The sequence below is a fragment of the Schistocerca nitens genome, chromosome 8 (genome assembly GCF_023898315.1).
Source record: "Schistocerca nitens isolate TAMUIC-IGC-003100 chromosome 8, iqSchNite1.1, whole genome shotgun sequence".
Classification (NCBI taxonomy): domain Eukaryota; kingdom Metazoa; phylum Arthropoda; class Insecta; order Orthoptera; family Acrididae; genus Schistocerca; species Schistocerca nitens.
The window spans coordinates 478,772,684-478,799,864 of record NC_064621.1 but is presented as its reverse complement, the minus strand read 5'-3'; the positions used below and the strand labels follow the sequence as shown (position 1 = coordinate 478,799,864).

Here is a 27,181-nt window from a genome sequence, read left to right as displayed (position 1 = left end):
AAGTTTTTGCATTGTGTTAGTCAAGTATGATGCCCACCAGATGAGTGTAAGGCCATCAATTCCATGAAAACTGAGTTTTTTTATAACAATTATAATCTACACAATCAAAGGCGTCAGAAAGACCATAAAAAATACTGACCAGCGACATATTGTTCTTTAAGGCTTGTACTGTTTGATGAGTGAATGTGTAAATAGCTTTCTCTTAAACATTGTGTACATAAATTTGCAGTACTGCTGTGGTACTTCCTGTGTACTATAGTTGACATGTTGATAGATGTCGGCCGAAGTAGCACCAAGTAGACACACTAAAGTATTAAGTCAGAGTAGATATCGTTTCTGTGCTTTTTAATGTTTTTAATAGTGGTGAACAGCGTGCTGCCTGGGAGACGTTCACGTACCATGCAGCACGTGCACGTTGACCTGGCGCGGCTGCGCGTTGGAAGGGTTGCACTGGTAGCGGCCCGAGTCTGAGGGCCGCGCCTGCTTGATGAGCAGGAAGCTGGTCGTGGTGGGGCCCTTCTCCGTGATCACCGACACGCCGCCCCGCGGGCTGTCGTAGCTGATGATCTGCAACAGCGGAACAGGCCATGCAACCAATGGCAGCCATGCAGAATTCAGACGCGTCGCGTCAAACTGGGAACACTCGCGTTAGTGACAAACACTTTGAATCTAAATTCATTCATGCTGTACGAAATTTGCTGAATTCAGCGACTGTATAAACAAGTCACTTTTTAGCAATATTTACCGAAGCGGGGCGTTTCGGCAACAGGCTGCTATCATCATGTACATGGTATGTCAGTGACGTAAATGTACCTAAATCTGTGGTCATTGATGGTTTCAGTATCTGTATTTATACAGTGTCTCTACGCAATACAATGTCCTTCAGATTGCATACAAGTCTGAAGGAACAGATACTGTCAGTGACGATTGTAGCTATGGTAAACATTACGAAATAGATTCGAATATTGCATCTGTTCATTGACGTCAGCTGTTTGTGACAAATGAAAATCAGTGCCGAACTGGGAGGCGTGCTGGCATAGCCGAAGTGATTAATGCGATAAGCAGGACATCCGGGCTCGATTCCTAGGCCGGTACAAGTTTCATGTTTCGCAAACAACTTACGTCCGTATATAGTCACAATACCCAAATCTGTTTCGTAACCCACATTTGTCAATTCCGTAAAAAAGTTGATGTATTTTAGTACGGACCGTAAGTGAATTCCATGTTTAAATCATTCATTCGTTCATTCATTATGTCCTTGTCTGAATTACTAGATAATCACACGATGTAGTATGTGCCATCTTATAATTATGCTATTAAAAACAGGTTCTAATTTATGTGCTACCTTAGCGACTGAAATAGATGATATCAAAGTAGTTAAGAATTTTTCGAATGTAAACAATTGTATGTGAAAATGTGAAGTAATGGTGCTGTGTTTATTCTCGTGCTGCATGTGTCAAACAAGGACAAAACGTATGCAATTAGATTCTTTAAATATAAAGCTTATTTAAAGATAGCACTGAAATATATGTATCAATCTTTGTGGACCGTGAAACATTTCGGTAAATAACCTTACTAGCACACTCAGAAAATAAAAATCGCACTGTAGACGAATCTACAAAAATTAATGCCGCGATCAAATCCTGAAGATTACGCGATGCCAACCGGCTGCCATGTCATCCTCTGCTATGTGGTATCAAGATCATTTGGTATGGACGGGCATGGAGTCAGCACATCACTCTCCCGGCCATAGTTGACTTTTCAGACTTTAGAGCTGTTACATCTCAAGTAGCTGCTCCGTTGGTATCACAAGTCCCACAAAGGTCCCTGGCAGTACCGGGAGCTGAACCCAGGTTATTTGCTTGAGAATCAGACTCGCTGAACCACTCGGCTGTAACTAAAACGTAATGTACATGTAACTGCAAAGCACTTAATGTCAGAAGAATGTTGTCGAAAGACCTCGTGGCCACAAACATTGGTAAAAGTTTTATGAAACAGATAAATTACTTAATAAACCTTTTGAAGATCGTCATCATTAACCACAAACAGCTACTGCAGGCGTAGGTGTTCTTTATTCTTGAGATGAGCTTCGATCAGGAGGTCATTTGCAGGTCACGAACATTGTTGTTACAGGAAACGCTTCCAAGGAAGACTGATATGTTTCTGTCGTAGTGTAACCACTAGCGAACATCGCAGAAACAAAGCTATCGAACGAGGCTAACCATTTTGTTCTTCTTCGTCTTCCACAAATGAATCGCAGAAACAAAGCTATCGAACGAGGCTAACCATTTTGTTCTTCTTCGTCTTCCACAAATGAAATTTATTGCTTATTACATACAGTCATAATCAGGTGCATGGCATGGTTCAGGGTAGCTGAAAGTATCTTCAAAAGAGAATGTGATGTCTTTGGCTTTATCGGCATGAGTAATATGCTTCTCTTCAAGTGTTCAGCCAGGATGTGCCAGATTTTGTGTTCTCCATGAAGTGTGCAAATTTAGACAATCACTCACAGCCTCTAACTGACATTGTAAATAGTAAGTAGCGAGCTGCTATACGTATCTATACTCTGAACGCAGTGCCTGATCGGTTGCGGACGCACCCTTGCGTCGATTAATTGTCGTGACAGGGAGAAGTTTGGCGCCAGCACGGCCCACTAAACATGCGGAATGGTGTGCTAACCGAGAGTATTTATCGCTCTGCGTAACAGCTGTACGGAGAAGGGATAAATGTCAAATTTTGAGAGTAACACATATGGAGACTGCTTCGTATAAGAGTGAACCACACCCTGTAATTATTACGAGAATTTTTCTGAACAGTCATGGAATTAAAAGTATGGCTATTGTAAAGATACAGCTATTCTGAAAGGCCGATGAACACGCTTATCTCCTCTGACGCCGAATGTGTCTGAGTTACTCTATGCAACCGACCGTTAACCAGTACGCGATAAACAGATTTCTCTAAACAGGAAAATTTTGGCTGGGATGGAATTAACAGTACATATCATTTCATTGCAGACTACAGCATATTTTAGAAAGTGAACAGAATAGTTCTAATTTATTTCCATAGTATCAGAATATACGCAGTATTATCCGAGAAATGCCACCGTTATTTACGAGGAAAGGTTTCCATTCCGTGTTAATTGCTGCTACATTTCGGAATGAATTCCAGTGCAGTTATTAGTAATGGCAATTTAAGGACGAGTACGCAGCCAGTGGTTTAATCATAGGTAGGTGAACTTAGGCAAGGTGAGTTTTCCATTGTAACCCGTCTGTTGGGTGTGGGGACCCAGACACTATACAGCGTGATTCAGCTAAGCTGTTCATCTGAGATATTTCCTGAACAGTTTAAAATATCGTAATTCTATTCTGAGTCAAATGAATTTAAAAACCAAACTAAATGACGAATAATATCTTTTCATAGCTATATTAATTATGGTGACATCGGAAACTTCGCTTTTGAGCTGGAACTATTGTTGCTATCATCGTAGTTATAAAAAAAAAAAACATAAATTCAACGGCATGTAACTCTTAGGAACACGATAAGTAGTTTCCTAAAAATTAAAATATTTAGAAACTTACTATATATTCATCTGAAAAAGCAAAATTGGTAGCTATATTTCGGTAATTGAAGCTGTAAAAAGAGTCTATACGTCGTTTAGTGAAGACTTCCACACAATTAATATCGGTGAATACAGAACTGCAATATCTGAAATGTTTTCGGAAATATCTGCGATAAGCTGCTTAGCTACATAAGCCTGTATATTAAGCTGCTTTGTCCACAGCGCAGTTTGCAAAATGACAAGTTACAATTCGCAGTGTGCTACTTAAAAATTAATTTCTCAGGAAAGTTGGCAGACGAAATAATAATTTAAACACAACGGGAGCAACGGTGCTTGCATTACTACTATGAAACTAGTTCTAACGTGCCATTGTGCTATTGCTTATAAATTTTCACTTACGTTGTGGCAAGTTTTATTAAGATAGATCAACAAAGTGGAAGTGAACGAGAAATTTACTAGACATAAGTTTTATAGGCGACACAACTCGACGAAGAAACAGAACTCGAACGATGGAAACCGACTTTTCCCAATTGTGTCTACACGTTAAGGTCGTAACAATTTTGACTGTCTGATAAAATGCGAAATTTTCAGAATCCCCCATAATTTAGGCGAATGATCTTTGGAAATCATGAGCTCCGACTTCGTCACTAGTGTGGTGTATTTAGTGTTTACGAGTGAGGCTATCACCTCCCATGTAAGAGTTTTAGTAAAGAGAGAATACGAATTGCTTGAATACGTCTAAGAACGTGCATGAAGGAAGAAGAGGATGTTCAAGAAGAAATGCTTAAAAGTTTTGTCCTTGCCAAATTCTGCGTGTGAAAACGCTTTGTCACACGTAGCCAGACCGGAAGCTACGCGGAGAAAAGTGATAAATGGTCATAGGTCAAACATTATTGTGCTCCACCATTTTGGAGCTGGAAGAGGTTTTAGTGCGCAAGGAGACAGTCCTGTTCCTATTTAGAGAATTAGCAAGTATTTGTAGTAAGTAATCGATTGTGTGCTTCTGTCAATTTAGCAAATACTGTATAACGTGTTTCTGCATCTGTATTTAATAAAGGTATACAGTATTTCTTTTCACTTAAATAAGATGAGTAGCTTCCTGGACAGTTCAGTACTTTCACTGCCTGCATAGTCAAAAAATCACATTAATCGACATTCATACAGACCAAGTACACTGCTTGACCATTGCTAAGGAACCAGTGACCTTTGCTAAGGATCTACTGCCAACTGCTACGGAACTGCAGCCAATTGTTGCGGAACACCCGGCCAGTGACAGTAAAAGGAAACGTAGAAGGCGGGACGTGTTAACTGTAGTGAAGCCTGTACACGAACGCTCTGTGTGCAATCGTCAGTTCATTCAGTACGATATTAACGAAACTTGTTGTGGAACGGAGTAGTGCAACAGTCTGTGTTGTACGGCAACAAGTCTACAAGATACCATTTAAGTGCTTGCGATCGTGGAAGAACAGTTGAGCAACTTAAAGCCGGTCAAAGTGTCACTGTTGTGGGCCCACTAATGGGTGACGTCAAAAAAGATTTATCTCGGGTTCCGAAAAGGCTGATGAAGGTAGATATGCTATGTGAAAGTCTGCCGGACAACCACACCGCAAGGGGATCGGTACTTAGCCCTAGTGGCGATTCGTAACCCACATCTCACTCCTAGGCAGATCGGTGCAAACCTTGAAACCGCTACCGGTACTCGTGTCTCTGCCAGAAACATGCAGCGACGACAAATCATAGTGGTCTGTATGCTAGGAAGTCTGTTAAATGTATTTAGTTTCAACCTTGTCATCGTCGAGAAAGAGTTAGTTGGTGTAAGGGATATGTTGGTCTCGATCAACAACAGTGATCCACAGGGATGGTCTCCGACGAGTCCCGTTTCACTGTGGCTTGTGATTGGCGACCAGTCAGTGTGCAGAAGAACGGGAATACGTTACACACCACAGAATGTTCCTGAGCGTCATCACTATAGCCTAGGCGTTGTTGTGTGGGCAGGCATTACGCTCGGTGGCCGAATACTGCTGCTTATCTTTGCGCGATGTACCGTTTCAACAAAGAGTTATTGCAGCGAGGCTATTCTCGATCATCCTCAGTTTAGGGGTGCGGTAGGTCCCGACTTTCTGTCAATGGATGACGATGCCCAACCGCATAGCATCTCTGAGGTGTCAGGCACACAGGAGAATGAAGTTGTTGAACGTACAGGACTGGAATTTCTTGCGGGCTCTTTGGACCTAAAATCTGTAGAGAAAACGTGGGACGCTCCTGGAAGACATGTTTGTCAGCCAACACCGCATTTCCGATACATGTAAGAACTGAAAAACGTCTTGAGAGAGGAGGGGGCAATATCCCGCAAGAACTCCCCTACAGTTGGGTAGGCAACATTAATAATAGACGCTATGTATGCATTACTGCTAGAGGAGGGTATATTTCTCACTGAGTCCATAGGCAGTTTGATCCGTGTCCAACATGAATGTTATTTATGTCTGTTACTCTGCTTTCCGATGTGGTGAAATCTGTACCACAATTCCTTATAAACATACCGCTCTTCTATTACGGATGTACTGCGTTACAAGTCGTCCATCACCGCCTGTGGTTATTCCTGTCCAAGAATGTCATCGTTCCTTAGCAGTTGTCAAGCAGTGTAGCAATTCAATAATAAAATGCTATGGGGCGTTTACATGGATGCGAATATCCACTATGTGAACCTAGATCCGGCATCCAGGCCGTCTTTCCAACATCAATAGTGGAATGTTTACATCATCAACCAAAAGCGACGTTGGGAATATATTTTGCTGAAATCCACGTATTTGCAAACTGCCAGAAAATAAATTTCCGTTCGACAGTTGGCACAAAAGCGAAAGAGACTTGTAAACTAACGAGAGTAAATAATGCCTTTGGCGGCATCGGACATTGGTCTGTGGCGGAAGCTGATCCGATAAACCGTAAAGCATGCCGGAATGCGTGCCGAGATTGGCTGGCTGGGAACCTGCGGTTGGTGACGAAAGTGGTGTGACGTGACGCTAGGCCGCGTGGGTAAGTCGACGAACGCTGGAAGTGTTGTTCAGCTAACACGATGTTGAAAAACAAATATGCAACGGACTTATGCCATATGTCTTCTGAAACAGTAGTTGGAAGACAAACGAAGATAAAAATCATCAAAATTAACCTAATTCCGTAGCAAAACGAGACAGAGAGTGGATCAAGGTTTATGGATGGATGTAAATGACAGCGACCGAGTGATGTCCGCAACTTTTATTGAAATATTGATTTTAATACAGGAAAGCAAAGAAGAAAGCTGCAGAAGAACAAATTCGCTAAGTCCGCTAATTGACAGATGATAAATAGTGACTTTCACATCAACTTCAGAATGTTAGAAATTCTATCTACAGAAGTTTAAAAGCCAGCTAGCTCCTCAGATGATGAAGAGATTGCTGACATGCATATAAGATTAAAGAAATTTTACAGATAGTGAAGGAAGACAAAAGTTTAATAGTGATGAGGGACAGGAATTTGATAGTAGGAAAAGGAAGAGAAGGAAAAGGAGTATGTTAATATGGACTGGGGAAAAGGAATGAAAAAAGAAGCCGCCTGGTAGAATATTGCACAGAGCATGGTTTAATTATCGCTAACACTTCGTTTGAGAAGGAAGTTGTGTACGTGGAAGAGACCTGGAGACACCGGAAGGTTTCATTTGATTATATAATAGTAAGACAGAGCGTTGTGATCCAGATTTTGAACTGCAAGGCATTTCCCGGGGCACATGTGGTCTGTGACCGCAATGTACTAGTTATGAACTTTACATTAAAACTGAATAAATTGCAAAAAGATAGGAAATTAACGAGTGGTACCTGGATAACTTTCAAGAACTAGATGTTGTTGATAGTTTCAGAAGGAATATAAGCCAACGGTTACTAAGAACGGAGGAAAAGAATACAGTAGAAGACGAATGGGCAGTCTTAGGGTTGAAACAGTTAAGGCAGCAGATGATTAAATAAGTCAAAACACAAGGTCTAGTAGAAATCATTGGATAGCACGGAAGTTGTTGAATTTAACTGATGAAATGAGAAAACATCAGTAGTAAATGAAGCAGGTGAATTGGAATAAAACATTTAAAAACTAAGGTAGACAGGAAGTGCAAGATGGCTAAGCAGGAACGGCTAGAGGACAGATGTAAGGATTTAGAAGCATATATCACTAGTGGAAAGGTAGATACAGCCTACAGGAAAATTAAAGAGGCCTTTGGAGGAAATAGAAGCAGCTGTATCAATGTCACCAACTGAGATGGAAAACTAGAACTTAGCAATGAAGGAAAGCTGAAAGATGGAAGGAGTATACAGCGAGTCTATATAAGGGAGGCATAGTTGAGGGCTATATCATAAAACTGAAAGAGGACATAGATGAAGGTGAGATGGGGGATATGATACTGCGACAAGAATTTAACATCGGACTGAAAGACCTAAATCAAAACAAGGCCCTGGTGTAGACGACAGTCTGTCAAAACTATTGAAGGCCATGGGATAACCAGCCATGACAAAAATCTTCTATCTGTTGTGTATGATATAGAAGACAGTCGAAATACCCTCAGATTTGAAGAAGAATATAATAATTGAAATTTCAACGTAAGGAGGTGGTGCCAAGTGTGAATACAACCGAACAATCAGTTCAGTAAGTCATGGTTGCAAAACAGTAACACAAATTCTGTACAGAAGAAAGAAAAACCAGGTAGAAGCCGATCACGGGGAAGAGCAGTTTGAATTCCGAAGAATTGAAGAACACGTGAGGCAATATTGAACCTATTATTTCTCTTAGAATATAAGTTAAATAAAGGGAAACTTAACGTTTATTGCATCTGTAAACTTAGAGGAAGATTTTGACAATGTTTTCTGGAATACCCTGTTTGAAATTCTGAAGGTATCAGGGGCAGAATAGAAGGGTCCAAAGGCTATTTACAACTTGTACAGAAACCACACGGTAGTTAATACGAGTCGAGGAGCAGGAAAGGGAAGTGGTGGTTGAGAGGGTAGTGAGACAGGGCTGTAGCCCGTCGCCGATGTTATTCAATCTGTAAGCTGAGCAAGCAGTACAGGAAACGAAAGGAAAATCTGGAGAAAATTAAAGTTTAGGGAGAAGAAATAAAAAGTTTGCGGTTTGTTGAAACACTGTAATTCTGTCAGAGACAGTTAAGGATTTGGAACAGCAATTAAACAGAATGGACAGTGTCTTCAAAGAGGAACATCAACATAAAGCAAAATGAAACGTCCCACAGACTGTGGCTAAGCCATTTCTTCGCAATATCCTTTCTTCCAGGAGTGCTAATTCTGCGAGATCTGCAGGAGAGCTTCTGTGAAGCTTGGAAGACAGGAGACGAGGTACTGGCAGAATTTAAGCTGTGAAGCAGATTTGTCAGGCGTACTGGGGTAGCCCAGATGGTAGAGCACTTGCCTCCGAAAGGCAAAGGTCCCGAGTTCGAGTCTAGGTCCGACACACAGTTTTAATCTACCAGGAAGTTTCATGTCAATACACACTCCACTGTAGAGCGAAAATCTCGTTCTGGAAGTGTAGAACCAGTGTTTCTTAAGAAAATATATTCAGAATTACCTATTTTCGAAACGGAACATGTAGTCCAGCAGCGAAAACAAACTCATTAAAGGTGAAAACAATTTTGTGTGATGTAAAGGGAACATTAGAAGTTGCTTAAAATACATTATATGGTATTTGTAATCGGACGGGAATCATCAGAGAAAAGGTCACAACCGCAAAGTACATACCCACCTTTCCCAGCGTAAAATTTGTTACTTTGCTTGACTCTTTTTCTTACTACATCAGTGTTCTATTTTCGCAAGAGGGAACGGAAGATGCTAATTTCAAGGAAGGAAGACGGAACTTCATGCTTGGCATTCATACACGGCTGCCTGTCTCGCGGAAATGCTCAGAGGACGACGCCGCCACCGCATTCGCATACCAAAGCTGTAGCACCGGTATGCAGATGAGGTTCGCATGCAGTGACATATTACTGAGTAATGTGAGCGAGCGGAGCAAGGCGTCGCTTTGCAGAGCAAACGCATGGATATTGGGTTACAGGGAAACAGCAAACTGTGCCGCCAGGCGCTACGGCGACCTGTTGCTGCTGCCATTGATAGCTCCGCAGGGATCATCGATCTCAGGACCCCAAGGCCGAGTTTTGCTGCTCTCAGCGCCAAGACGGAGCTTTCTCCGGCGATAATGGTATATGTACTCCCTGTGCGGTCATTACGAATTGTGCGAGCACGTGGACTACATCTGTTTCTACGTACATTATCCGCAAGCTACCGTACGGTGTGTGGCGGCGGGCACCCTGTACCGCTACTTGTCGTTTCTTTTCCTGTTTCACCGCAAAGAGAACGACGAAAAAAATCACTATCTGTATGCCTCCGTATGTCCTAATTTTTCGCATCGTACCTTCATGGTCCTTATGCGAAATGTACGTATATTGGTGGCAGTAGAAGCAGTCTGTAATCAGCTTCAAATTCCGATTCTCTAAATTTTCTCAGCAGTGTTCCTCGGAAAAAAAAAAACACCGCCTTCTCTCCTCGGATTTCCACTCGAGTTTCCGAATCATCTCCGCAATACTTGCGTGTTACTCGAACATACCAGTAGCAAATCCAGAGGCACTTCGATAAATTGCTTCGATGGCTTCCTTTAACACGACTCTGTGAAGATCCTGAACACTCGCGCAATACTAACGTTTAGTCATACTGGCGTTCTGTATGCGGTCTCCTTTAAAAATGAACCAAACTCTCCAAACATTCTACTTGTGAACCGAAATCGACAATTCGCCATCCCAGCCACAATCTTCCCATGCTTCTTTCGCTCCATATTGCTCCGCAACGTTAAGCCCATTTCAAGATGGACACTACCAATCGTATATCAGAACATTACACCATTGTTTTTTCCTACTCATCCGCATCAACTTACATTCTTCTGCTTTTATAACCAGCTGCCATTCATCATACCAACTAGAAATTTTATCTAAGTCATCTTGTATCCTCCTACAGTCAATCTACGAAAACACCTTCTCGTACGCTGCAGTATTATGTGCAAACAATTGCTGCCACCCTCTCTGTCATATAGGAAACAATAGCGATCCCATCACATTTCCCTTGCGTGCTCCTGACGACACCCTTGTGTCTGATGAACACTCACCGTCGCGGAGAACACACTCGTTTCTATTACTTAAGAAGTCTTCGAGCCATGTTTCTACAGTTTACTGATAAAATTCTGACAGACAAAATGTCTTTGAACGCGGTCTGATTTCGCTACCTTCGTATCGACAGGCAAGTGTTCAAATGGTTCAAATGGCTCTGAGCACTATGGGACTTAACGTCTGGGGTCATCAGTCCCCTAGAACTTGGAACTACTTAAACCTAACTAACCTAAGGACATCACACACATCCATGCCCAATGCAGGATTCGAACCTGCGACCGTAGCGGTCACGCGGTTCCAGACTGTAGCGCCTAGAACCGCACGGCCACTTCGGTCGGCAAGCAAGTGTTCATCAAAGTACATAACTACCGCCTGGCCTACAAAACACTCATGTGTCATTTAGAAATTTGGATCGGTACAGGAGGCCTGTTCGGGTAGCCGAAGTCGTTAAGGCGTCCGCTCGCGACAAGTTAGGGTCCCGGTCCGGTATGAATTTTCATGTGTTGCAAACACCTGATGTCAATGCACCTACTCAACTTGAGAACTTACACAGCCAGAAGATTATGATAACCGACCTGCTATAGATATAAATCCGTCTCGGAGATAGAAGCGTCACCTGGCGAAAAATGACTGCTAGTAAGAGACGCGGTGCATGTACTATCAGTAAGAGTGCTGTCTGTCTGTAGAACGGGATATCTGAGTTTAACTGAGGGCAGATTGTGATGGCCTGGAGGCTCGGCCCGAAGTTTTCGGAAACGGCGCGACTTGTTGGGTGGCTGGGGAGTACTGTGGTGAGCGTCTTCCACGTGGCGAAATCAAGGTGAAACCACGTCCATATTTCGTGGGGCTGGGCGACGATTGCTCCTTACAGATGTCGGGCGTCGTTGGCTGGAAAGACTGGTAAACAGGACAGGTGGCGAACTGTGGCGCAACTAACATCAGACTTTGATGCTGGGCCTAGTACAAGAGTGTCTGGACACATAGAGCACCGAACAGTCCTAACTGTGGGCCTCCGCCACCGACGACCCACCAAGAAATCGGCAAATACGGCTGAAATGGCACGTGAACATCGGCACTGGATGTAGACGCAGTTTCTAGGGCTGATGAATCCCGACACCTTCTTCATCAAGCCGATGGAGTGCGAGGATCCGTTGTGTTCTATGGGAACAGCTCCTAAACAACTGTACTGTGGTACGGAGACAAACTGGCCCAGACTCCGTTATGCTCTGCGGAACATCCACGAGGGCATCTATAGGTGCGGTGGAGCTCTTGCAAAGCACCATGATGACAAAGGAGTGTCATACAATTCTTATAGACCATGAATATCCCATCATGACCTTCATGTTTCCCGACAAGTGTGGAATTTTTCAACAAGATAATGCGCCACGTTACAAGGCCAGGAGTATGATGGATTGGTTGAGGAACACCGTGACGAGTTGCAATTGATGTAGTGTCGAGCCAAACTCGTCAGTTCTGAACCCGATCGGCCAACCGGTATGTCAGAACTAATTGTCCCCCCTCCCGAGAATTAACGGGAGTTAGGTGACTTCTGTATGGTGCCACTTCTCTCCAGCGACCTACCAAGTCCTCATTGCTTCGATGTCAGGACAGGTCGCCGTTGTTAAGAGCGCCAAAGTTCTAGGGGACTGATGACCTCCGATGTTAAGTCCCATAGTGCTCAGAACCATTTGAACCATTTCTGTTAGTCATTCCAGATTGATTGACATGTGTTTATCAGCCTATTATTACCTTCTTCTGGGGAGGGGGGGACCTTAATTCTGGGGAGGGGGGGGACAATAAGCTCTGACATCCCGGTTGGCCGATCGGGTTCAGAACTGACGAGTTTGGCTGGACACTACATCAATTGCAACTCGTCACGGTGTTCCTCAACCAATCCATCACACTCCTGGCCTTGTAACATGGCGCATTATCTTGTTGAAAAATTCCACACTTGTCGGGAAGGCAGGTAGCTCCCCATTTTTGCAAATTTTGTCTTTCCGTTTTCTGCTCTCTCGATTATAGTTGTATGTACATGATGTTATAATATCAAGTTATCATAATTCGTTTCTTTCGCGGTGAGGCAAAAGTCTGGATACACTCCTATAAAAGTCGAACGGTTAGAGGAATCATAATGGCGTCCACTAAGGGGTGTCTGCTGCGTGGGCTGCAACTTTTGCGGTGTGGTGCGATCTTGGATTTGGGTTACGGATTTCAAATGGGAAAGAGGTCAAGTGATTCATCATTTCGAACTGCCTCCGTGTCAGGAATACACTTGTGCAATCAGTCTTAGAACATCTTTATTTGTGTAGGAGTTATGACTTGTTAAAATTTGAAATTGCAAGGACGTGATAAATTCTGTTTATTGTGCAGGTGATTCACTATGGCATTTTCACAGCAGTAACGCATTGAAGTTGTATTAATGAGTACTGGACGAAGTACCAGAGTAACTGCTGCAGACTTCAATGCCGAGAGTGCTGACACAAATGACATTTCACGTATCACACTATCCTAATTATTGGACAAATTTCTTCTGTGTTGGACCAGTCACGCAGAGGACGTCCAAGATCGACCACCGATGAGGAGACAGCACTGCAGATGTGGGAACGTTTGTGAAAAGTCCACATCGCAGTATGCGCCGGTTATCAGCAATATCCGTCGTCAGTCAGTGTTCAATCCTGCGTGTGCACACACACCAATGGCACCCGCACATGTTACAGTTGCAACTTCATCTCTCGGAGGATCAGCCAGATCGGCGGGTAAAATCTGTAGAATGGACTCTAGATCAGTGTAACAAAAATCCAACAGCATTATCGTTACTGGTCGGATGCAAACCCCTCGGCGGTGGATCCCTGTAGAGATGTTGATGGTGAAAAGGTGATGGTTTGGTGTGAGATTTAGGACAGGATAATGGTGGATACGGCGTTTATTAATGGAACCTTGAATGGGGAGATGTATAACACGCACCGTGATCATGTGCTTCCAACGCTGTTGAACCCGCTTGTTATTTCCCAACCTCTCTCCAATGAGACGGTGCGCGTCCTCACTATGACACTGAAGTCAGACAGTTTCTGGATGAACAGTTTGGAGATCATTTGATAGTCAGCGGGGAGTCCTATCGAATGGCCATCGCGGTACGAGGACCTTATAATGGGTGTTCAAAAAGTCTCTCCGCAGTGTCGTATAATTGTTAGCCGCGCGTGCCCTATGATTGTTCGCTTGCCTGGATTTTTCAACGAAACAATAAACGCACAACGATACTGCAGTGATATTCTATATCCATTCATAGGAGAACTTGTGTTAAGTGAAATATTGAACGGTTATTTTGAACAAGATGGTGCAACCGCGCACACAACTCGCGTTTCAATGTCACTGCTTGCTGATGTTTTTAGTGATCGCTTAATTTCACAGAGACTTTGGCCTCCACGATCGCCTAACCTAACACCACGTGACTTATTCTTCCGAGGTGCAGCGAAAGCAACTGTCTGTAAAAACCGTCCAAAATCCATCGATGAACTGAAAACTCCAATATCAACTTTCACTGTTTATGGTACAGAAGAAATGTTACTGCTTGTGTTTGGAAACATGATTTGACGAATTTAATTGTGTATTCAACAACAGGGGGGATAGTTTCAGCATTTAATGTGAAAATTTGTAAGTAAAAATTAATATTCAATAAATTAATAACTTGTATTTCAATGAGTTTCATTTCGGTATATTCACTGCATCATACGGCACGCACGGCGAACAATCATACGGCACTGCGGAGAGAATTCTTGAACATCCCTTATCTCCTCACTTTTATCTTTGGGGATATTTGAAGTCAGTTAGTGTATGAGGTAAGAATCAACATTGTAGCCCATATTTGCTGGCACATTTAGCAGACGTGTGCCTCTGTTAATCCACAGATTCTGTGACGTGTGCAGCATGACTGGCAAAAAAGACTCCGATTGTGTATTCAGCAAAATGGAGGTCATACTGACCATACGCTGTAATGCCGCCTCTGACAAGAGTGCTAAAGTTCAACAGGTCATAATTGCTACTCAAAAAAAGATATTTAAAAACAGATTGCACATGTGTACTCTTGAGAAAGGGGCAGTTCAAAAGTATGTGCCAATTTTGAAACAGTCATCACTCCCTCTAGTGTATCTTTCATTCTGTAGTCTCTTTTCATCCAAAGTGCTAGCCAGTTTCTTTAAATTTTCGTATTTCACATTCACCGTGTGTGATAAAATCTCATTCTTTATTATATTTGTCCAAATCAACCCTTCATTCCTCTCCACCTCTGGATATCAAAAGGCTCTAGGCACTTCTCCTCGATTCGTCGCAGTGTATGTTTATGTACCACTTAGGGCAACCCACCATAGAAAGCACTCTACTACAATCTACCTTCTTTGTTAGTTTCATCAGCCGCAAAAATTTTCCTCCTCCTGTAAAACTTTTATTTGCAGTGGCTAACATTGTTTTTATTTTTTGATTAGATGTTACGCTACTGGTTAATTTGCATCACACGTACTGTTCCGGCGTAACGACAGGCGCCGGCACGAAGATCAAGAACGATACAGCAGAGAGGGCTGTGAGACGGCGTCAGCCAACGGCCCGCTTACTAGGTCGTCACCACAACAGGAGCGGCCTTTACATGAAGAGAACAGAAGCGACGCGCCGCCTAGCCTCGGCCTCACTAGAAGAGCCGTGACTTGTGACCCATATCAATTACTTGCAAGTAAATTGTATATTTCGGAAAACACTGATTATTTGTATGGTGCCAAATGCTCGCGACACTATCTTGTACATACACAAGTTAAGTATTGTCGATTCAATTACTGTAATAACACCATTAGTATGATTTGCTTGCATGTTGTCTAGCTAACCGAGAAAAAGCTTCCTGGGCACCCTGTAAGAGGTGAATGGGCAGAATCCCACATGCAATCAATCACTGTTGGCTGCACCACCCCATCCTTCAGCCTCCTAGATTTCTATGACCACCCCATTGCCCTCACTCCCACCGTCAAGTACTTTGGCATCACCCTCAACCGCCGCCTTTCCTGGAACCCCATCTCCTCACAGTCCAAGGCAAGGCATGTAACTGGCTACATCTCCTCAAACTCCTCTCTGGTCGAATAAGGGGATTAGACCCTCCCACTATCCTACATACCTGTAAGTCCCTGATCCGCCCCATCCTATGTTATGCCCACCCCACTTGGATCTCTGCCCCCTCCCTCCCACCTACTACAAATTCCTCCAAATCCTTGATTGCCATGCACTCTGCCTCGCTTATCGCATCCGTCTCCTGTCCCCCACGCGAATCCTTTATGATCTGATTCCCTTCCCCCATCTCCTCCTGTTCCTGAACAAATACGGATCCTATACATCTCCTGCAAAACTGGATCCCTCCATCCTTTCGTTTCCCCAATCCTCTCCCACCCTAGACCGATGACGTGCCTGTACCAAAGTGTCCTGCCTGGTCTCCATCTCCATAGACTCCCTACCCTAGCCCAAGTTGGCTTCTGCCAACTCTCCCTCCTGGCTGATGTCCTTGTGCCTTCCATCTACCCCTCCTACCAGATCTAATCCCTCCCCCTCCCCCCACCCTCTTCAGGGCTACCTCTCTCCCTCCTCCTTTTCCCTTGCCAAATACCTACTTTCTCCTTTTCGCCCCCACCTGGGCTTCTAGCTCCTTTCCTTCTCCCCTCCATTCCCCCCGTCCTACACCCCTCCTGGATTTCCTCCTACCGTCTCTCCCCCCTCCCTTTTCTCCCCCCCCCCCCTCGTCCCTTCACCTCGTGGTAGGTTCCCTTGGGTGCAGTGATTTTTAACGTTTTCATTGTGGCATCAGTGTTACTCCAGTGCCGTGTGCAGTGCTACATTCCACCAGCACCAACAGTGTCGCCAGCATCATTTGTTTGTTTTCCCACTGGTGTTTCTTTGTTTTTTGTGTTGATTTATAGTGTTCATTCTTCGCATGTGTATGTAGCTCTCGTCTATGTAGTTTTAAAATCTACAGTTTACACTCATCTATTTTTTGTTCTTCGTTTTTTCATCACTTCATACCATTCTCTGTTATGTTTTCTTTTCTCATGTGACTATGTTGGTTCTGTAACTTTATTGGCTGAAGAGCGTCGTATTGTGCCCCTGCCAGCCTGCCCCATTTTGGAGAGTGAAATAACAATAAAGAAGAAAATATAAAGATCCCACATGTACGAGGGCAGTTCAATAAGTAATGCAACACATTTTTTTTCTGAAACAGGGGTTGTTTTATTCAGCATTGAAATACACCAGGTTATTCCCCAATCTTTTAGCTAGACAACACTATTTTTCAACGTAATCTCCATTCAATGCTACGGCCTTACGCCATCTTGAAATGAGGGCCTGTATGCCTGCACGGTACCATTCCACTGGTCGATGTCGGAGCCAACGTCGTACTGCATCAATAACTTCTTCATCATCCGCGTAGTGCGTCCCACGGATTGCGTCCTTCATTGGGCCAAACATATGGAAATCCGACGGTGCGAGATCGGGGCTGTAGGGTGCATGAGGAAGAACAGTCGACTGAAGTTTTGTGAGCTCCTCTCGGGTGCGAAGACTTGTGTGAGGTCTTGCGTTGTCATGAAGAAGGAGAAGTTCGTTCTAATTTTTGTGCCTACGAACACGCTGAAGTCGTTTCTTCCATTTCTGAAGAGTAGCACAATACACTTCAGAGTTGATCGTTTGACCATGGGGAAGGACATCGAACAGAATAACCCCTTCAGCATTCCAGAAGACTGTAACCATGACTTGACCGGCTGAGGGTATGGCTTTAAACTTTTTCTTGGTAGGGGAGTGGGTGTGGCGCCACTCCATTGATTGCCGTTTTGTTTCAGGTTCAAAGTGATGAACCCATGTTTCATCGCCTGTAACAATCTTTGACAAGAAATTGTCACCCTCAGCCACATGACGAGCAAGCAATTCCGCACAGATGGTTCTCCTTTGCTCTTTATGGTGTTCGGTTAGACAACGAGGGACCCAGCGGGAACAAACCTTTGAATATCCCAACTGGTGAACAATTGTGACAGCACTACCAACAGAGATGTCAAGTTGAGCACTGAGTTGTTTGATGGTGATCCGTCGATCATCTCGAACGAGTGTGTTCGCACGCTCCGCCATTGCAGGAGTCACAGCTGTGCACGGCCGACCCGCACGCGGGAGATCAGACAGTCTTGCTTGACCTTGCGGCGATGATGACACACGCTTTGCCCAACGACTCACCGTGCTTTTGTCCACTGCCAGATCACTGTAGACATTCTGCAAGCGCCTATGAATATCTGAGATGCCCTGGTTTTCCGCCAAAAGAAACTCGATCACTGCCCGTTGTTTGCAACGCACATCCGTTACAGACGCCATTTTAACAGCTCCGTACAGCGCTGCCACCTGTCGGAAGTCAATGAAACTATACGAGACGAAGCGGGAATGTTTGAAAATATTCCACAAGAAATTTCCGGTTTTTTCAACCAAAATTGGCCGAGAAAAAAAATGTGTTGCATTACTTATTGAACTGCCCTCGTACTTACTTTTTCCACTACCATGAATTTCGATTTTATCTTCCACGATTGCGTTGTGGAAATGATTACCTTAGCTTTCTACACATTCATTTTTTTTATCACATGCATCACAGCTGGTATTCAGTCCTTTCAACATTATTATTAATTATCTTTTCATTTTCACTTTGTAACAGAATGTCATCAGCAAATGTAATGCATTTGCCTCTATATCCTGCTATTGTCACACCACTCTTTTCGTGGATGCTGATTTTAACGAAAGTTTCTGTTCTAAGGCTGTACAGTACAAAATCGTACGACAATGAGAGAAAACCGCCCTGAGGAAGGAGGAAATCCTCCCACCGACGCGCCGTGTTGAAGGTACCCTTTTGATAAAACACTGTGTCGTACCGCATGAAGAATCCGTAACTGCCTTCTGCACATCCTCGTTTGGCAGCAGTCCTCGGCTCTTTAAGGTCTTTTTAAAGGTAAAAAGGCGTGACAATGGCGTGGGGAGAGATCAAGACTATAGGGCGCGTGCTCGAGAGCCTCCCACTAGTACATAATGGATGAGGCTAGCCTGGCACATCGACTGGTGTCTTCTGTCGAATTGCGACAGCACAAAATTTGGTGAAACCTTCCGCAAGGGTGGTATTCAACTGACATGCTGCCAGATTAACAGTCTTCATTCACCGATGGATGTTGACCGATATTTCTTCTTCGGCAGGCAATAAAATAATAACACAACGTTGGCAAGTGGTAAGAACGTCATAGTTCACGTTTCCGCACTTACGGGAGGCACGGAAAGACATGATGGCCACAGTAATTGCTTGCCTACATGTTGGTGTTTATATGATCACATTGGAATCACGCTAAGTTGCGTAAACGCTGCAGGAAATCTCTTTGAGCGCCCCATATAGCTTCTAGTTTTACTCCATGAAACAGGTACAAAAGTTTCTTACATGCCGCTGAACAAAAATGCGTTTAATTTTCACACTTCACACAGAAGAGTTGTTGATCTGTAGATGGTTGAATGGTTGAAATGGCTCTGAGCACTATGGGACTCAACTGCTGTGGTCATCAGTCCCCTAGAACTTAGAACTACTTAAACCTAACTAAGCTAAGGACATCACACACATCCATGCCCGAGGCAGGATTCGAACCTGCGACCGAAGCAGTCGCACGGTTCCGGACTGCGCGCCTAGAACCGCGAGACCACCGCGGCCGGCGATCTGTAGATACAGATGTAAAATGGAACACAGGAACCTCAGAAACGTTTCGTCATATTGGTACGCGTACCAGTAAAACAGACCCTGTGCGCGTTGTGTACTCACGTTGTCGTTGTGGCTCCAGTAGATGTATGCCGGGGGTTCCGGGCTGTACAGGACGATACACGTCAGGTTGATGGTGCTGCCACGGTCTATGTACAGGTCTGGACCGCCAACGATCTCCGTCGTCGGCTCTGCAACAGAGGACGAGCGTGTTTGCTTAGACATCTGACGCGTAACCAATTGGGGGAAAACGATGTACCCTAGCCGGATGAGATGTTAATGATAGAGAAAGAGGAGATGCAGATAAGAAGCTATGACAATTACGTTAGACAGTAAATTACGTACTCCTAGAAAATATTGCCGGGTAACACCACCAGTAGCCTTTAGAAAGTCAGTTCAGCTAGGAAGAGAGTCCACACGTCTCTTTTCGTGCACGATACACATATGAAGCTCTTCATTGATGATTAGATACCATGGAAACGCGAAATTGCGGAGACTTTGATTGCTGCATCACCTGCTGTTGCTAGTGGTTGAAGATATTGTCGAGGTGGTTGGAGCTGTGTCATTTAGCGAGCACTAGTGAGTTCCAAATCATAGTATAAAAACCAGTCGGAAACAGCGCAGGACCACCTCCATCTTGACCCGCTGGGGACGTGCAGCTTTCCATGTCACTGTGAGCTCTGGACTTCTGGGAGGTACCCAACTCCAAACATTATATACAGGGTGAGTCACCTAACATTACCGATGGATATATTTCGTAAACCACATCAAATACTGACGAACCGATTCCACAGACCGAACGTGAGGAGAGGGGCTAGTGTAATTGGTTAATACAAACCATACAAAAATGCACGGAAGTATGTTTTTTAACACAAACCTACGTTTTGAAATGGAACCACGTTAGTTTTGTTAGCACATCTGAACATATAAACAAATACGTAATCAGTGCCGTTTGTTGCATTGTAAAATGTTAATTACATCCGGAGATATTGTAACCTAAAGTTGACGCTTGAGTACCACTCCTCCGCTGTTCGATCGTGTGTATCGGAGAGCACCGAATTACGTAGGTATCCAAAGGGAACGGTGATGGACCTTAGATACAGAAGAGACTGGAACAGCACATTACGTCAACATGCTAACACCTTTTTATTGGTCTTTTTCACTGACGCACATGTACATTACCATGAGGGGTGAGGTACACGTACACACGTGGTTTCCGTTTTCAATTACGGAGTGGAATAGAGTGTGTCCCGACATGTGAGGCCAATAGATGTTCAATGTGGTGGCCATCATGTACCGTGTGTACCGTGATGTGCCTACAACCCCAGAGGATATGAAACAACGTATTGTGGAGGCCTGCGGCGACATTGCACCAGATGTGCTGTGGCTAGTACGACATTCATTACACCAGAGATTGCAATTGTGTGCAGCAAATGATGGCCACCACTTTGAACATCTATTGGCCTTACATGTCGGGACACACTCTATTCCACTCCGTAATTGAAAACGGAAACCACGTGTGTACGTGTACCTCACCCCTCATGGTAATGTACATGTACGTCAGTGAAAAAGACCAATAAAAAGGTGTTAGCATGGGGACGTAATGTGCTGTTACAGTCTCTTCTGTACCTACGGTCCATCACCGTTCCATTTGGATACCTACGTAATTCGGTGCTCTCCGATACACACGATCGAACAGCGGAGGAGTGGTACTCAAGCGTCAACTTTAGGTTACAATATTTCCGGATGTAATTAACATTTTACAATGCAACAAACGGCACTGATTACGTATTTGTTTATATGTTCAGATGTGCTAACAAAACTAACGGGGTTCCAGTTAAAAAAAACGTAGGTTTGTGTTAAATAAAATACTTCCGTGCATTTTTGTATGGTTTGTATTAACCAATTACACTAGCCCCTCTCCTCACGTTCGGTCTGTGGAATCGGTTCGTCAGTATTTGATGTGGTTTACGAAATATATCCAGCGGTAATGTTAGGTGACTCACCCTGTATATAAATTGAAGGTGGAGTGATGAAAAAGGAAAGGGAAGGGAAGGGAAAATTGATGTCAGCTGCATTGAGACATTACGTGTAATCAGTGGTGACGAATGAAACTATGCGTCCGACCGGGATTCGAATTCTGGATCTCCTGCTCACTACGCAGCTCCGTTAACCACTGCGCCACCTGGATACAGTGTTTATCGAAACTGCGCGGATTATCTCGGAACGCCTCTTGGACGACCCACGTTCCCACCTACCCCCACCTATCCTGTCCATATCCTTTTTGCTCGCTACCATAAAAGGTCGGACGTAATTGTGCATCCGCACTGAAGAAAGTGCATTCGTTGCCCATCGAGGGGAATGAATGATATAAATGGGCAGTGTCTGTTCTTTCGGACTTGTCCAAAAGAGTAGACACCACGCCTTCGTATCAGATACAAAATTTGCACGAAAACTCGTTAGGCTATATTGACTGACACCGAGATAATGTTTCTGGCGCTGGGTTGTAGCACGTGGGAGATCTTGGCCGCACTGCTGTTAAGTGTTTCTTCTTTCCTGTAATTTTCTCCAAAGGTGTGAAAAGATACAAAAGATTTCACTCATTTCTCGTTCCAAATGACGCTGAGCAGTCTCTGCCAATAATCTGGTCGCAAGTAGCGTCATCCATATGTGTTTGTTATACCATACGGCACCTATGACTCTATAAAAGGCTTTTCCATTTTCAATCACAGTTTAACCCTCTCAACGTCAAAATGATACAATGTTTTTTTCCGTGCATTTCGAAGTTCTCCCAAATAATTTACCATAGTGTTTACCTAATATCATTAACATAAATACAGATAACTACTAAAGTCTCAGATTTTCTCATCTGAGGAAGACCATTTCTAGTTGCCTCCTGGTGAATCAAGTTTAAGTTCATTGCGCGTCCACAAAATTTTGTCCACTGTCGGTCTTCACCGAGATAATATGAAAAACTTTAGTAGTGCAGGACATTTATCAATGTCCCTCCAAGAAATGTGGTCGTTTACCATCATTAATACATCAAACAGAAACATTCTTTCGTATTGTCTTTGATTTTTGTGGTTCTAATACTGAGTTGCAAGCTCGTCCTGCAAAAGCAGCAAATGTTTTAAAAGTTTAATGCTTCATGCCAATATTGTTATGAAATTACTCCGCGAATGGTCACTGATAATTTTTCCTTCTAACATTGTTCTTCGTACAGTCCCTGTCACTGTTCAGATTTAGGAGGTGCAGAGCATTAACAAGAGCATCACGGATTCCTCTGTCAGTACAAAATTTATCTTATTCAATACGCACTGTCTTTCTCTTCTAGAGACAGGCTCTAGTTGATTACTGGAATAGTGCAATGTCTGACGGAATTGGAAATAAAGGTGCGGCCAATAAGACACTTCTACGTGATTAATGCGGGATAGAATGGAACTGTGTACCGAAAGTGGTAGCTAGTACTCAAAATGAAAATTTTGACTATTGAGAGAACCATACATTTTGTTCTGATTGTACATGTCGCAGTTACAACCGACAGTGTACCGGGAATGTGCCATTAAGAAGATTCGTAGGGCATAGTTAACGAACTACAGACGTCTCTCAGTAACGTTAATTTGCCAGAAATATGGACGTTAACTTGTTACGCACGTGATAACTCTTTTACAGACTGATAAACCCATCTGCCATGTAACAGAACGTACATGAGTAATTGAAAAGTAATTAATTACGGAGTACTGTGCGCGCCAGCGACTATTGTATGCTGGAAGCTCCTTAGTGAAGCATGCCATATAGAGCAATGTGCAGCATTTCGTGCGAGACTTCTCCCCACTCGCTGGTGAGACGAAATATTAAAACAAAGTAACTTATGCGTTCTTCTCTTTTGGATATTTCGACACTGGACGGTCTATTCTGAAGTAATTTAAGATTTATGGCTGAAGCTTTGATGTGGAGCCTCCGTGAAATAAATGTGTTGACTTTAGATCTTTCGCAAATCATTTATAAAAAACCGAACTTTATCATTCGAGGCATGTTGCTACGGGATGGTAGATCAGCAACTGTTCAGTACTGAGGAAACAGTATAACTTAAACATAAGGTCCGTGGAAATAACAATTATTTAGATAGGATGCCTTCAATAGGCCTACTAAGTAATCTTTCACACTGAAAGTTTGAAGTAAATTACTATAGTATTTTGCACTAAGTTCTGTCTGGTGCGATCAGTAAATTTTCTGCTTCAAAAGGTTTGACACAAGTGAAAGTAGATCGTGAACCTCTAGTAATGAGTCCGATGTCTTGTTTATCTGGTCAATACTTACACATCCTTACACGTCATTTATGAACTGTACCCGATAAAAAGCACAAATTTAGCCATCATACTTGGTTAGGTCGTCAAATGCACAGAAAAATAACCAAGGCGTACTATAACAGGAATAACACGCATTCTGCAAGCCAGCTCGTCATCATCAAAATTCAGCGCACTGTCAATACTGAAGCCTACGTTCATGTCCCGTAGTGGCACATAGTTACCAAAATATTTGCTTAATGAATCTATGAACTATGAAAAATTATTAATAAACACATTCCAATTTGTAGTTTACAAAGACACCGTATGAAGCGAAGGAAATCAGCACTGTACTTCAATGGTATGTGACAGGACGTTTAGTTTTCACGATGTATGTGAACGACCAGGCAGACAAACTGTCAGCTCTCTGAAACTTTTCACGGATGATAGAACTGTACAAGTTGAGACCACGTCATCGACAAGTTGTTCATGAAAGCAGTGAAATTTATCAGCGCTTGAAGCAAAGAGTGGAAACATTATCGACGTTTATAAATAAAATTCTATGCGCTTATATAAAAGATCGACGATCTGTCACTAGAATGCGTCAAGTATAGAAAGGCTACTTCTAGGTAGGGCGAGAGTATCACAAAAAAGCTTTTGGGTGAACCATTCTGAACTATAATAAGCATTTTGAGCTTTGTTCTCAAACATTTATCTTGATGTAAACGTGGAGATTGAATAGACCATTAAAATAAAATTTCTGCTGTATTTAGCTAGACGTAGAGAACTACATGTGAATGGCTGGTATGTTTTAAAGGATATTCTATAAAATTATTTTCGTTTGAGTAGCTAGAACCACCAGAAAGATTTTAAACTATTCTCATCCAAGTTAAAGTACGGCAAGTGTGGTGTACTTCAGAACTGTTGCCAGCATAGGAAGATAATCATATTTTGTTTCTATTCCAGGGAGATTCAGTGAACTATTCTCCTTGAAGGATGTAGAAGTATTTAATTATAATTTTGTTATTATAACCGCCACTCGACAAGTATCCTTCAGCAGGCCCGATACCACCAGCACAGACTGAACTTACTTCAGTGCCGTAAATGTTAATGTGTCTTTAAAATAACAATACAGCCTTATTAGCACTTAGAAGCATTAACTTAGCTTCGTTCCTCATATGACCGGTCCAAAACACGCCTCGCATTTCCTTCTTTTTCAAGAGAGGTAAATGTAGCTCAAAGTGGGAAATAACAGACATCCCTTAGCTGTGAGAGTCGAGCTATCACAGTTTCAGTTTAACTTTGAGATCCCAGTGCCATCCCACTTTCAAACACTGTTCGTCTAGTCCGACGAGCACCAACTGCAGGCGATTTCCTGTTAGTCTGATTCCCTCCGCCGTGGAGACCAATTTACTCTGCTCTGAAATTGCGCATGTTCTCTCTCTTTTCCTCTCCTAGAAGCAAACAAATTACTTTCCTGCAGAAAAATTTCGCAACGAGTAATATTACGTACTGCCGAGCGCATTCTGATAATTGAGACTGCGTCATGAGGTCCACAATTTGTATTGCGAACACTGAAAAGATCTGGTATAGCGTGTGCTGAAACGACTGCCTATGTAGCTTTTTAGAGAGGTTGCATTATATTTCTCAAGAGCTGCTTTCAGAGGAGTGTAATGGTGTCAGTGTAGTCTTTACTGAAAGATAAACAGTTTCCTTATAAACATCTTATGTATCACCCCGTATAAGACAATTTCTTGACTCTGCAAACACCAGTAACCACACTAAACCTCACTAACATTCACGTGCACGCACACACGCACTCACCCTCCCTCCCACACACACACACACACACACACACACACACACACACACACACACACACACAAGGCATTTAAATATTTATGAAGACTATTATGAACAAAGTAAATGACACTTGAATCAAACTTCCAAGTACATGTATAAATGCTGTAAATAGCCATCATGAGCGTTAAATGATTGGTTGAGTTTCGATATGAATTTTTTATTTTCTGTCCCCAATCTTCTGAATGGTTTGATGTGACACGCCACCAATTCCTCACACGTGAGTACCTTTTCATCTAAGAGTAGCAATTGCAATCTACGTCCTCAGTTATTTGCTGGGTGTGTTCCAATGTGTCTCTTTTTCTACTGTCTTTATGCTCTACATCTCGCTCTAGCACTATGGAAATTACTACCTGATAAATTAACAGATGTGCTATCATCCTGTCCTTGTTCTCGTGAGCACTTTATATAAATTACTTTCCTCGCCTGTTCTACATCTACATCTACATCCATACTCCGCAAGCCACCTGACGGTGTGTGGCGGAGGGTACTTTGAGTACCTCTATCGGTTCCCCCTTCTATTCCAGTCTCGTATTGTTCGTGGAAAGAAAGATTGTCGGTATGCCTGTGTGTGGGCTCTTATCTCTCTGATTTTATCCTCATGGACTCTTCTCGAGATATACGTAGGAGGGAGCAATATACTGCTTGACTCCTCGGTGAAGGTATGTTCTCGAAACTTCAACAAAAGCCCGTACCGAGCTACTGAGCGTCTCTCCTGCAGAGTCTTCCACTGGAGCTTATCTATCATCTCCGTAACGCTTTCGCGATTACTAAATGATTCTGTAACGAAGCACGCTGCTCTCCGTTTGATCTTGTCTTTCTCTCTGTCAACCCTATCTGGTACGGATCCCACACTGGTGAGCAATATTCAAGCAGTGGGCGAACAAGTGTACTGTAACCTACTTTCTTTGTTTTCAGATTCCATTTCCTTAGGATTCTTCCAATGAATCTCAGTCTGGCATCTGCTTTACCGACGATCAACTTTGTATGATCATTCCATTTTAAATCACTCCTAATGCCTACTCCCAGATAATTTATGGAATTAGCTGCTTCCAGTTGCTGATCTGCTATATTGTAGCTAAATGATAAAGGATCTTCCTTTCTATGTATTCGCAGCACATTACACTTGTCTACATTGAGATTCAATTGCCATTCCCTGCTCCATGCGTCAATTCGCTGCAGATCCTCCTGCATTTCAGTACAATTTTCCATTGTTACAACCTCTCAATATACTACAGCATCATCCTCAAAAAGCCTTAGTGAACTTCCGATGTTATCCACAAGGTCATTTATGCATATTGTGAATAGCAACGATCCTACGACACTCCCCTGCGGCACACCTGAAATCACTCTTACTTCGGAAGACTTCTCTCCATTTAGAATTCATCGTAGAACTTTGTCATTCTTTACCTTAACAGCTCACCAAATTTTCCTACGTTCTTCTCCTCAAATGCTTCGATTCGCTTCTGTTCTGGTTTTCGCACACTCCATGTCTGACTACCACACATTGG

At 43.2% G+C, this 27,181-nt stretch overlaps 1 protein-coding gene across 1 annotated transcript in view; it reads right to left on the bottom strand.

The window, feature by feature from the left end:
• Window positions 1-27,181, bottom strand: part of LOC126198727 (zwei Ig domain protein zig-8-like) — a 1,001,384-nt gene that overhangs the window by 80,501 nt on the left and 893,702 nt on the right. The window contains exons 4-5 of the mRNA XM_049935248.1: window positions 19,588-19,715; window positions 399-567 (exon numbers count right to left, since the gene is read on the bottom strand). Coding sequence (XP_049791205.1) covers window positions 399-567; window positions 19,588-19,715 — 297 coding nt within the window. The remainder of the gene's footprint in view (window positions 1-398; window positions 568-19,587; window positions 19,716-27,181) is intronic.